The sequence below is a fragment of the Bos mutus genome, chromosome 13, assembly GCF_027580195.1.
Source record: "Bos mutus isolate GX-2022 chromosome 13, NWIPB_WYAK_1.1, whole genome shotgun sequence".
NCBI lineage: Eukaryota > Metazoa > Chordata > Mammalia > Artiodactyla > Bovidae > Bos > Bos mutus.
In genome coordinates, this window is record NC_091629.1 from 1431019 (window position 1) to 1444812 (window position 13794).

At 44.2% G+C, this 13794-nt stretch overlaps 1 protein-coding gene across 7 annotated transcripts in view; it reads right to left on the reverse strand.

Annotated features, from left to right (window-relative positions):
* Window positions 1-13794, reverse strand: part of CELF2 (CUGBP Elav-like family member 2) — a 559335-nt gene that overhangs the window by 45894 nt on the left and 499647 nt on the right. For all 7 annotated transcript variants that reach the window (XM_070380896.1, XM_070380900.1, XM_070380898.1 and 4 more), the window contains 3 exons: window positions 8321-8400; window positions 4051-4209; window positions 285-348 (listed from right to left, as the gene is read on the reverse strand). In XM_070380896.1, the coding sequence (XP_070236997.1) occupies window positions 285-348; window positions 4051-4209; window positions 8321-8400 (303 nt within the window). The remainder of the gene's footprint in view (window positions 1-284; window positions 349-4050; window positions 4210-8320; window positions 8401-13794) is intronic.

Genomic DNA, 13794 nt, shown 5'->3' on the forward strand with positions numbered 1-13794 from the left:
GGGCTACAGTCCATGGGGTCGCAAACAGACACAACTGAGTGACTAACACTTTCCACTTTCTCGAGGGTACTATGCAGGAATTCTCAGCCCCCAGTTTTCTTGTTATATAACTGTTGGAGATGCCAGGGATAGAAAATCAACTTCTGAGCAGCTTACTCTAAGGTGTAACACCTAAGCCAACAGGACAGGTTTGTGGTTCTTTCCCCCATCTTCTTCACCCTCTGAACCCATCCCAAATTCAGACAACAGAGCGGTCCAAAGGCCAGGCAGGCCTCATGACTTACCCGCCATCTGCTGAATGCCACTGAATGCACCCAGGTTGCTGGAGGAGGTGGCCTGCTGCAGAAGCTGAAAAAAAAAAAACACCAAAAACAGAGAAACATCCTGTCAAAAAGAAATGCAGCTCAGGACAAAGGAACTTGCCACGTCCACAGGGGCACATCCAGTTCCCTTTACATTCAAATAGTCAGCTACTGCTGCCTCTTAACCGGCTAAAGGTTCCCAGTGTTGGAGCCATAAATCCATATTAATGTCTAATCTCTATTAAGTAACCAGACACCGGGAGACTCAATAACGTCACTGCCTTAAACAATTCATCAATTTACAATTTTTAACAACCAGGTGTTAAATCTATGGAATCCAACATGGCGTGACTAATGCTATCTCTCTGGAGCTTAGTAGTTCTCGTAACTCATCTCTGTCAATCAGGGTCCAACCCTGGGTCTCCTCCGCTTTCCTTCACAGCTCCCTGTCCTACAACCTTCATTAGGAATGCACAGATTCCCCGACTCCTGGACTAACAGAGAAACCGCTGAGATACCTACAGAGATAAATGTATCTATTCACAGCTCCAAAGCTACAGTCATAACTGTAGGATAAAGACAATGGTCAACCATTTTAAGGTGGACTTTGTGGGCAAAGAGGAACATACTATTTGTCAAAACTTAGAACTATCTGGTGCTATATACCCTGACGCTATTATTAGAAATATATTAGCATCTTCTAAAAAGAAATGAAGACAGCTGTGAAAAGGTCTCTGCATTTTGTCTCTGGAGCTTCCAGAAGTACATTTATCCCGCACGCAGAAACAGCGGGCAGCACAAGGTAAGGCGTGTGATCACCGTTTGAAAGCCCTCCTTTCTTTGTCCCAGTAAGTTGAATTACAGGTTAACTTAGGGTTTCTCTGGTGGCTCAGAGGGTAAAGACCTGACTGCAGTGCGGGGAAACCGGATTTGATCCCTGGGTCGGGAAGATCCCCTGGAGAAGGAAATATCAACCCACTCCAGTATTCTTGCCTGGAGAATTCCATGAACAGAGGAGCCTGGCGGGCTACAGTCCATGGGGTTGCAAAGACACGACTGAGCGGCTTTCACTTAGGTGCTGCACTAAGTGTGTGACTGGACTTACTGATACCCTCCTTCTGGTAGATCAGTATAGCCACAGTCTGTACCCTGGAGTGGGTGTGGGGCCGTCTCCTATACTCAGAAGTCCATGGATGTCAAAAGCATAGACTCACCAAATCTATTATTAAAAAACTGCCACAGTTCTATGAGCTGAGGAGGAACCAGAAGAATTCACTATTTACAAAATAGGCTCTCATCATTCACTTGGAGCTCTGCGCAGCCTAACGGAGAGTGCTGCCACTCGGGCAGGTTAAGTGTCGGTTTCCTCAGCTCTAGGAGGAGGAGACTCCACCATGGTACGGGACTCACAAACGGGCATCCAGCAGCTGACTCGATTCTACCCAAGTCCTAGTTGCAACGATACTATGGGGATTAATGTGAGCAGTTATCAGAAACAGGAATACACCTTTCACTCATCCTTCTGGATTCGGTGTAACAGATACCTAGATATCAGACAGACACAGACACAGAGTGAGGAAGAGGGGAAGCCAGGGATGATTCGCTTTGACTGAGAGAAATCCCTTCTCTTGGCTTGATTTCTCAGGTTTCCCATTCTCTTGTGGTTGCAAGAGAATGCAGCTCTGTACCATGTTTTAAAAACTGAAGTTTAGTCAAATTAAATTAGCTTTGAAGATACTTTGAGGGATTAATAATTTCTACTGGAGGAAGTTGCAATACCTGGAGGGTCATTAACCCGAGGATTCTTTCCACTGACAACCACACTCTGGTGAGCCAGAGTCAGAATCTACCCTCAACACAAAAAAACAGGTGCTGGGGGGTGGGGCCAGAAGACTGGGACAGGCACAGGGGTCCTGGCTCCTGGAAACAGTGGAACACAAAGCTGGATCCTTAAAAACTCTGAAAAGGTGAGCTTGCCATCAACCTATGATAGAAAACCTTGTTTTTATTTTTTATTTCAGCAACAAAAAAAATTTTTATATTTTATTTCATATTTAATATATTATATAAATACATAATTGATATATAAATACATAACTATATAAATTATAGATAATTTATTTTATATTTTATTTCACCAATTTTACTTCGGCAAGACATGAGGAAATTTCACACAGGGTCCCTGTGGATAAGATGGAAAACTGGCTAGAAGGTGACAGCAAACTCGGTTACTGCTTCTATCAGTGATTCAGGGGAAGGCAGGAGAGGCACGCTTCTCCCGCAAGACACGCAGACGTGTCATGAGTAGTTACTGCTCGTCAGATCCCGACAGGCCTGGGGGTGGGTAAAGGAGGATTATCAGGGACTGCCCTGGTGGTCCAGTGGTTGAGAGTCTGCCTTGCAATGCAGGAGATGCGGGTGTGATCTCTGATCTGGAAACTACAATCCCACCTGCATGGAGCAACTAAGCCTGAGCACCGCAACTGGAGAGCCTGTGTGCGGCGATGAAAAACACTGCGTGATAACAACGAAGACCCCACAAACCTCGACTGAGACCCAACGCGGCCAAACAAGTAAATATTAAAATAAAAGGGGAATATGAGTCACAACTCCTTGGAGAAGCAGCCAGGCTGGATGGAGAGAGCACACAGAGGGTTGAAATCCTGCCTGACCACCAGCGCCATGACCTTGGGTGAAGTAACAAAACCTCTTTAAGCCTCTCCTTTCCCTCACCTGCAGCAGGGGGATCACCTTTCAAGGTTAGAGGGAGGGCTGTTTTGCACAACAGTATGGGTTCTGCTACAAAGGACAGCTCATGGGTCATACTATACTGAGGGCAACAGTTCAAAGGTCAGGACAGAATGAGGACACACATACACGGACAGACAGCGGCTAGAATCAAAGGCCCAAATGCACAATATAAAATTACATTAATTAATGTGTAGCCCAGCAGAAAAGGGGGGTAGAGAAGCATGGTTCGGCACTAGATCAAGCAAAAGCAAGCGAAACCTTAGGGGAGTATGAGCTGCCTTCCACCACTTTCAAGCTACGTGCAGATGCTTTGAAGCTCACACTAGGGCTCGCTCCTCGTGCTGTTTCGATCTTACCAGGGGAACGGTCCTAGGTTTTGACTCTGGCATTTTAATAAAGACAGTGGCAAAGTGAAATGGGCAGCACAAAGGTGCAAATAAACAAAAAAGGAGGTGAAAGTTTAGCAACAATGAACTGTAAGGGATGGCTGGAAGAACAGGGGCTATTCGTCCTGAAACGGGATCTGAGTTTCGGGTTTCCAACAGATAAAGGAACATCTGAACTGAATCAACATGCCTCCTCTGGGAAGACCCAGTGAAGGATGGTTCCACGAGGCCTCCCTCCTAGGTCCTGCCAAGGAACACCCTGCCCCGGGCATAGAGAGCGGGCAGACCACGGCTGCCTGGGGACCTTAAATCACGGTGCGGGGAGCATGCCGCACCCCTCCTGATGCAGGAGTTGATGCTGGAACACTGGTTAACACCCAGCCTTGTGGAGCCCAGCTCAGCCTACATCTAGCTAGACCGAAGGGTCCATCGTTATGCTCATCAATTTCACCTGGAAAAACTCCGCATCGAGGCCAAGAATTTCCTGGCATTCACAGTGTCCCGAGGCTGAGCTTTTGGTGTACTGAGGGAACAGGAGTCTGGAAGAGTTCCAGGGGCGGGGCGCTCTCTCTCCTCCTGGGGACCCCACGTCCCCACCCCCAGGAACTTACCGCCAGGTACTGCGGGGTGAGGCCGCCCAGACCCGTCAGGTTCCCCCAGGTGGCAGTGTTGAGCTGCTGCATCTGCTGCGCCAGTTGCTGCTGGAGGCGCCTTTGCTCCTTGTCCTTCTGCGTATCCGCGAACTTCACCACGATCGGTGAAGAGCAGCCCTGTGGTCAGACACAGCGGAAAGTGAAGAGGGGGTTACAGCCTGGTCCACTGGGCTCGGGACACTCAGTCAGTGTGGGGCCTAGCTTTCTGAATGACTGCAGCAGAGGGGCCGAGCCGGGCTGGTTTTTAAGTGGTTTGATGGTCCTTCGTCTTCTCTGAATAGCACCATCAACAGAATATTATTCCAGGGTCTGTCACTGGTGTCTCTGGGGCTCTGGTGCTTGAAGAAGCCATTCTGTTCTCGTGATCTGCTTATTACACTGCCTCGCCTTCTCTCTTCAGGGGTCTTCCTTCCACCATCCCAGGACCTCCTCAGGGACAAGAGACCTGATCACTGGCCCTTAATTAAGCTTCATGGTTCATTTGTCTGAAAGATGGACTTGTGGTGTGTCTGTCTGTTGCTATGTGTAACCTGGGCACGAAGAGGGGGAGACGTAATGGGAGTGAGAGTGCCTGTCATTCACGTCTTTTTTTCTTTTTTTTTTCACTCTTTCCAATGCTCAGTTAAGCATTTTTTAACTTTGGAATGGTGGGAATTACATCGACCCAGTAATGTAATCGGGAGCAGTGGGTTTCATTTTTAGGAACGTGGATGAAGGAAGGAGATATTCAGGGAACGCAGGCATGAACCGATGTCCCTGTCCCCATGTTTTTAGAAAGGTCTCCTCCTTCTCTACCACATCTAATCTATCACTAATCCCAGGCTACTGCAAATCAAAAATGAAATATCAGGATTGTGTTCTAGTCCAGGGAGGTGGAGATTTCAAATGGGAGCTGGAGATTTCTACTTGGCTTCTTTTCCTAATCAATCTTGCTGTTCTAGGAGCTTCTTTCCATGTTCATTTCCTTTAAAAGGCAGGAGGATCGGGGTAGTGAGTGAGAAATGGCCATAGGTTATATAACAGGACCAGCATCTTTGAGATGGAGGTGGTCCTTAGGGAAAGTAAGGGCCTAACACCCCAGGCAGGAGGACTTCCTTTTAAGATCACTTTTCAACATTCGCCACTTGGTAAACACTCAGTGGAAACCAATTGGTTTCCCTCTCCATACAGCTTACTACACATTCCATCACAATTAAAGCTGTGAAATTTTGCTGAGAAAAAAGAAGTTAATTCTACCCAAGTGATTAAAAAAAAACAACAAACTTTTATTGAAACTCAGCATGATAACAGACCTCTCTCTTCTGTCAGAAATTTAATATTCCTATTTAAATGAGCTTTCCCCTTCCCTTTGGGTTAATTTTTCTTTCTCTTAGAAAACAAAGTTGCATTTTTTTTCTTGTCACCTTGGGCAGTTCCTGGGGATGGAGCTATGCATAGATGAGGCAATCATGCCCGTTATTAACCCCCAAAATGTGGGAAAAGTGAGGTGACTGGCTGTTGAACCTCCAGTGGATTGATCTTCAGCTCTGGGGGTCACAGTCACAACCCAGGATGTTAAGAGTCAATAAACTAAATAAAAGTAACATTTCCACCATTAGAAAAAAAATCTCTACTTTATTTTTCTTTGTCTGCTCTGTATTTTAGTGCTTCATCATTTTAAAGAGAGCAAAACCACTCTGAAGATGGAAATTACAGAGAGCAAGGGTTTTGCATGGAAAGGGTTGTTATTCTATCAAATTCATTCTGTAACAAATTATAGCATCTCCTCCTAACAGTTCTCTTATGGTTGACTTTTTTTCTTCCTTAAATACCAGAAAATGATATAAAAGCAGAAAATCAGGCCAATGATTATAGCTCAAAAAATGACTTGTATAAATTATGAAAGGGAAAAAGAGGGTGGGCAGAGATTGGAGGAAGGTGGGAAAAATCAAGGTACCATATAAAATTAATGACTTCTTTTTCTTTAAAGAATATGTTCAGTTAAACTTTAACAGTCACATCATTTTGAATTCGTATCTCTTAGATCATACATCTTGGTTGAAGATGTGAGCCAGAGTCCTAAAAATAATGTGATTAATTAAAAAAAAAAGAAAACAAACTTCAGTTATACAACTCTAATGAGACTGCATAATAATCTTCCATTTAAATGTCAATATTTTTGAATTAAACAATAAATTTAAGTGTCTAAGGGCCTCTCTGATTAAGCATGGATGTCCATATTTAAAAACAAGTGCATCAGATCTGATTTCTGATAAGTGATATTAACAAAGGATCAACGACTTCTGAAGAATAAATACGCCCCATTCTCTATAGCAAATTCTTTTCCTTCTGAGAGCCTGTTATTTTTTTGGTTTGGGTTCATACCCAGTTCTGCTGTATTTTCTCGTGTTCTCTGTCCGTGGGGACGTACAGAACACAGTCCTCCCATTCGGGTGGGGAGCCCTGGGTGAGGGTACTGGGGCGGCAAGTGTTTCCAACAGGGCTGAAATAGCTGGGGTGAAAAAAATAATCTAAGGTGAGACCCATCAGGAACAGATCACTCCATCACAGGAAATAAAAATGTTTAAGAGTGAAACACATGTATATCAAGACTTTCTTTTTCTTAACAGTCCTTTTGTTTTCATTTCCAGGCTGATCTGCAGCTGGAAACCAGGCTGATCCACCGCAGTGGAGCTGCCCAAGGTAAGAGAAGGGCGGGGGACGAGGGTGGGAGGGGAACAAACACATGATCACATGTGTAACTGCTTGTTGTTTGAGACTGGATTCCTAGATATTTCAAATCCCGCTAATTCTCTCTTATTGTGGCCGACTTTCACCTGAGCTTGCCTTCACGTAGGGGGGTGTGAGTGCCTTAAAAATGCATTGCACTGAAAGGAAAACACAGTGATTATATAAGGTATGTTAGGAATACTGAAGTCAAAAGGAAGTCTGAAAAAGACAATAGGCTTTGCAATGCTATCAAAACTCAGAAAAGTAGAGTAAACACTGAATGACAATGCCATGCACACTCTCGTCCCCCACACTTCCACCCACCCTTCTGCTCCCTAGAAAAAGTCTGCCCACAGAACAAGACCCAGAAAGATCACTGAGCTCCCGGCATGCTTCGGGAGATGCAGCATGGCCAAAAAAAAGAAAACAAAAAAACCGAACAACAAAAAAATTAAAACCCCCCGCAAAAGTGGAGGCAAAAAAGAAGCTCAAACAATAGAGAACTTTTGGCACATTAAATAAAACTGAAAAAAAAAATTCTTTTTTTCTTTCAAAAGATGAAAAACATAACTTGAGGTAATAGTACAAAGCCACCTCCAGAAAAGATCACCCATACACAAAGATACAGTTCACATGATACAGCAGAACATGCACTCCCAAAGGATTCTATCAGACAATACAGAGTAAGGAACTGCATATCACTCTTGGAATGCTTTTGTGCAAAATCCTGAAAGGCCATGACCCGAATCACAGACTCAAAGGACAGAGCCGTCGTCTACATTTGTGGGCCCATGCCAGCGTATTTCTCTTCCCCCAAAGCCACTGTGTCTCTCGTTAGGAGATCACATTGGAGCCTTCGAGTTTCTTGGTTACTGTTTTTATTTTTTTTTTAGCAAGGGGGCAAATCTAATTTTGGGGGTGGGTGGCTCTCATACATGAACATTTACGCTGGTTCCATCTTGTAGGAGAAGTCTTAACTTTCTCCGACACTGCTGATGCCAAAACAATTCTGTTTGTCTTGATTAAAGGTCACTTGACCTCACATTTAAAAAGAAGACAAAAAGAAATGAAAGAACGCTGTGACTGAGCACGGGGCCCACTGCAATTTGGAATGGGGGCTGTTAGCGTTCAACCCATCCCACCCTGGCGGCTGGCCAATGGACTTGTTCCCTGAGGGGCACAAAGATGCCCGGGTTAAATGGCATCATGAACTTTACACAGCAGGACCTGGGCCACCGCAACAGAAGGCTCAGCAAAGAATGCAGAGCAAGTGGAAGGTTTTACTAGGTGTGTTTCCAGTCATTAAGGGAAAAACTCAGAGAGGAGAGCGAGCGGGAGGGAGAAGAAAGTGGGGCGGGGGGAGAGAGATTAAGGGAGGCGGAGTATGAATGAATGAAGAGAAAGGTGGTGAAAGTTTACATCTGTGATTGTCATGTGAACAATCCACACAGGAGAGAATCGCTTTCCATTCCCCACCATTTGCACAAAGAAAACGAAGAGAGGGCAGATGATACAGTACCTCCATGGTCTGAGACTGATGCATGGCTTTGATTGCATTCTGTGCCATTGCCCTTGTAGAAAATGTGACAAACGCACAGCCTGTGGGAAACAAGGGGACAGGGAGCAGGAAAGACAAAAAACAACAAGACAAAAGGTTTGGACGCTTGTTAAACCAACACAGTCTACGAGAACTGCCACAGGACGACACTGTTCTCAGTAGTACATAAAATCAACAACTTCTCTCTTTGGTTTTAATCTCATGTTGCTTTTTTACTTACAGTGCTGACTTGCTAATCTGACCAAAGCAGAGAGATTTACTGATGGATTAGTTTATTTATTTTTAGAATGCAGTCCAGGGAAAGGAGGCTGGGTACTTTTTTTTTTTTTTTAATTTTTAAGTTTTTTTAGCCACAGGTTTGAAATGCGCAAGACCTACTTTGCATTTTCTAAAATACAGAGTTGCAATTTTACATTTTCTCCTTGGCTGACTATCTTGACTGAGGGCATCCACCCATTCTGGTTCTATATTTCAAATGGGAGCCTTGATTTTTAAGCAGCCAATAATAAAATCCTCACACCCAGGGCAAATTAGCAAAGAGATTCCAATAGCTTGAAATGTCAGCAAATAAATATACTTCATCTTTTCTGGGTGGTTTAAAAATTAGATATATGTATAAATACACATTCATGTTACTTAAATGCAAATAAATATACCCAAATCCTGTACAAACTACTTAGTAACTGTTAATGATGAACAAAAACAAACCCCCTATTAACAAATGCGCCATTACTCTGGGAATATTCAACAGTGCATATAAAGTAAAATGTAAACATTTGCATTGGATTTGTTATTTGTATCAAATCTTCATGACTTCTGAAAGTTGCAACTTGCGGTTTCTATCAGAGACTGGACCTCAAGTGGAACATACACAAGACAAGGCACATTTCTCTGAATGTCTCCCCTGAGGCCCACTGAACCCTCCTTGGCTATTTTTTATTTTTTATTTTTTTCCGGCTGTAAAATAACTAGCATCCATAGGACTCCTTGTAGCAGTGTCAGCTACCATGCAGGTCACCGCTCCAACTACATGGCTCACTGCCCTTTCCACTAAGAAAAACACTGCCTTCTAAAATTTACATTTTATTTATCATGCACCCTTGGGCTTCTCAGAGAAAAAGACTGTGAAATTAATGCAGATTCAGGCTGATTTTATAATAATACCACAGCACACTAAAAGCTTAGCTAAAGCAATGCAGACTATTTCACTTATGATCTCTAATGACTTTAAAAGTGCATTGATTTTCAGCTTCTTTAGCCTTGCACAGTTTGAACTTAGGTATCAGAGAATAATTTAGTGTTCCACTCAATTGCCTCAAAACATTATTATTATTGCTACTTAAAAAGATTTGCAAATGAAGCAGATCTAAACACTGAGGGGCCAAAGCCTGTCATCTCAGAGTGAGTGCACAAAAGTGGAATTCTGGCACCCACTGCATGAGATGGGTGCCTCTATGGCCAAGAAGCCAAGCAGAAAACTCTACATCTCAACAACCAGCGCATGGCTCGGTGCATGGGAGTCACTGTGGGGGCCATCGAATACATTTTCTCTGTTTGCTCTGCATGTGTACCTGGTGAGATTATCAAGTCAATACTGTATTAGCACTTTTTCATCCAACAGCAATAAGAGAAAGCAATGCCTGCCCACACCCCCAAAGCACAACAACATCCAGTCATGAAAAAAAGTCAATGCATTTTTTTTTTTTTTTTGCATCATGCTGTAAGTTTTAATACACAAAAACTCTTAGTACATGGGAGGTTCATCTCATTCACCTCTACGTTAAGCTGTCCTAATGAAGCCTGCAGTCTAGCCCACTAAGAATGCCACGCTATTTCTTAGTTCTTCCGACGTTACAGCAGCTGGTGACGCTGTTGGAGTGTGGTGCCTCCATCTATACTGGCTGTGGTTTCTGTCATCAACAGAAGCAGCTGGGCGGCCTCCTCTAAGGCATCTAGATGAGATGATGTGTGTAATGCCGTGAGAGACCTACGGCGGGACCTCTGCTGGCTCCATACTGAAACGTACTCAGCTCCAAGATGACAGAGTCCCAGATTCACCATCCGTTTCAAAGTAATATCTCTTGAAGACTGTGATTATCACTGACACTATTAGCAGGGGAAATAAGACCGGGAGACTTTTCTTTCTTATCTGGAGACTGCAGGAGAGGCACAGGAAATCATCTAATGCAGGCAGATCTGAAACCATGGGCTAACTCTGTTTCATTCACTTTGCTCTTATTATTTGGGGGCACGTGCCAAACTGAGTGTCCAAGCGGAGGTTCAGAATGCATAAAAAAACATGTAAAATGTCAACAAAAATCAATAAGGCACAGTATATGCATTTACTACAGTTTCAGAGCAAGCAGAACTTTTGTTAACTTCAGGAGAAAGATCTAGCAATTAACAGGTCTCAAAAGAAAACTCTAGCAAGAGAACAATGAAGTGATCTCTCTATAAACTTGAACCATTCATTGCCCTTTGCTCTATGAAACCTGCAATTAAAAGCTTGACTGATGCCTCTAATTATACAGTCCTCATCCCCTCCCAAAAAATGATCTGACAAATCTGATGACTTCCTTAACCTTTTAATTCTGTCGGCAGCAGTGCAGTGAGAGGAAACCTGTCTTCTAGGGGCTCTGTCAAGTTTCACGCTCTGTGCTGTGCTCAGTTACTTAAGGGAGAAAAACGACCGTGTCATTTATAAAAGGGGAGCACGTGTCTGTTTGCTGCTCTGGATAAAGTCAAGCAACTTCAGAACCAGATGTTCCACGGGCTGGTAGCTTGTTAACCTTTGCCACGTCTCTAAAACAGGAGGGTGTGGGTAGTCCTGTGACTAGATTCATTTTGTTTTCAGCACCACTGAAGCCACTGGCTTTGGAGTGAGCCCTCACATCTGTGGCTTTTCACTAACACAGGGTCACTCGAGTGCCTACGGTCAAGATGGGATGGCGCCTTCTTCCACAAGGCAATCAGATGACTTTCCACTGGACAGAAATGTCTTAGGTGCACTGTCCCCCTTCTCTTTCTACAAGTGAGCTTCTGGGTACAGTGGAGTCCACTGGGTCTCAACAGGACAAGTGCTCTGATTTTACAGGGTCAGCCCTCAACTGTTCTAGGCTGTCGCACAGCTGGCAAAATGCAAGAGAACTTAAGATTTTGGGGAAAAAATACTGGTACCAAGATAATGAAGCTACTTTTGGTGGTGGTGGTAGGATGGGTAAGACAGCCTATATATCTTAAAGCTTCCAAATACATAATAGCAAAAAATAAATAAATAAAGGCAAAAATTCCATCTGTAAATGTATCCAACCTGTAATTTACCTTGCCACTATTTATTGTCTCCACTTTCAGAGTGTCAGAGATTGCTAATAGAAAAGAAAGGAGTTGAATTTCTCTTATGACGGTGAGGCTGTCTTCCTGCCATTGGAATAGATGAATGATTGACTGGGGAAAGGTTTCTCAGAGTGATTTCCTCCTACAGACAGGATCTAAGGGGAGCACAGAGCCCTGTCGCCGAGTGGGTTTTGGTCCCCGTCTATTACACTTGTCATTTCAATTGAAAGGATGTCTTATCTCAGGTGTTCTACCTTTTCTCTAGGGTGCAAAGGAATTTTGAGAGAACTAGATGAATTCTTGCTGTGTACCAAAAAGAGGGTGAGAGAGAAGAAAGAAAGAAAGGAAAAAAGCAGAGGCACTAGCACTTCTAAAAGCACATAAAATGATGCCAAGGCCTCTTGTTTTCTGCTGCTTCTTTGAAAGAGCAGCAACAGCCACTTTATTTCAACTGAAGGAAGCATAATTTAAGATAACTTGTGTGGCATGAGAAGATGTCAGCTTATGGAAAACCTGTTTATAAATTCCTCTTCAGCTGTAGGAAGATCTTAGCACAGCCAGTTTTCTTCTCTGTATCTTCTGAGCAGGATTTAAACTACTCCATGAGTAAAACACTGGAGCATCAGAATTAATACTATGATGCACAACCCCAAGGTCAGGTTTGTTTATTTAAAACTGGCATGGAGAGATCATTCATTCATGGCTCCCGAGATTGAGGGAAGGCTAGGACTTCAGAGTTGGCAAAATCTCACCCCTGAGATGAGACTGGAAGAGTATCCAGAATAGGATGACTGCGTGCTCAGTCACTCAGTCACGTCTGACTCTGTGACCCTGTGGACTGTACCCGCCAGGCTCCTCTGTCCATGGAATTCTCCAGGCAAGAATACTGGAGTGGGTTGCCATTTCCTACTCCAGCAGATCTTCCTGACCCAGGGATTGAACCCACATCTCTTGCATCTCCCGCATTGGCAGGTGGATTCTTTACCACTGAGCCACCTGGGTAGGATGACAAGATGCAGCTAATAACCCAGGAGGCCTCTGGCACAGGTTCCCATGTATCTGAATGCTTGGGCACTACGTGGACATGACTAAAATGTCATGATCAAAACTGAGTCCTCTCCCTGTACATGTTTTAAAAGTCAAAAGCCTACCCCCACATTTCAGATCAGATATAATAAAAACAAATGAGGACATAATGGCTGCATCCCGACTGTGCTCACCAACATCCCTGAAAATATCGCCAATTCCTTTGTCAAGGGTTTTGGCAGGAGAATGTTGGAACATCATAAACACAGCTGGAATATTCTTAAACAAGCAGAAAGTTACCTTAAATGGCAGTGAAGATCTGACTGCAGTTCATGGGAAAGAAGAACCAAATCAACCCCTTCATTGTCTCTGAGTTAGATATTCCGTTGCCAGGGTGTAGCAAGCCCGGCAGATCGTACCCAAGTCATTCAATCTGACCGTGGGATTGCAGGTGAGAACGTTTGTATTTTAGGAAACGGACACGCTCAGGTTACACTGTCCAGGAGATGTGTTGGTGGAGCAGTCTGAGGCTGTGCTTCTAACAGCAGACGTCTTGTTTGGCCTGCCATGGGTGGGCTTGTGGAATCTGGCCTGCTTCTCAGTGAAGGCTCACGTGGGGGCCCTGAGAGGCAGATCTGCCATTGCAGAAAGATCTGATATCTCACGAGGGGCTGAAAAGCATTTCAAACCAGGTTTTCCAAAATGGCAGAATGGGTTACTGCCCCCAAAGGAGAAGATGCATGTTCAGACGTGGGCACACGGTGTAAAGTGAGCAGAGTCCTGACGTCTGCTGGGTCATTTCAACAGGCCTGGCAGGTGCTGTCCACGTGCAGACACGACAGTTTCCCTGGGGGACAGGGCAGCATGGGAGGTCCTGTCTCAAAACACGGCACAGATCTGGGTGCCAGTGAATAACTATGGGGCCTTTAAAACAGTCTTTCCTGCCTATATGGAAGTCATGATTTTTTCTTTTTTAAACAGTGATTCTAACTGAAAGTATCGTAGGACTTGATAAGTGTGAGTTCTGGCAGCTACTCTCACGTAGGGCAGGGATACTGAATCAACAAGCCTGGAGG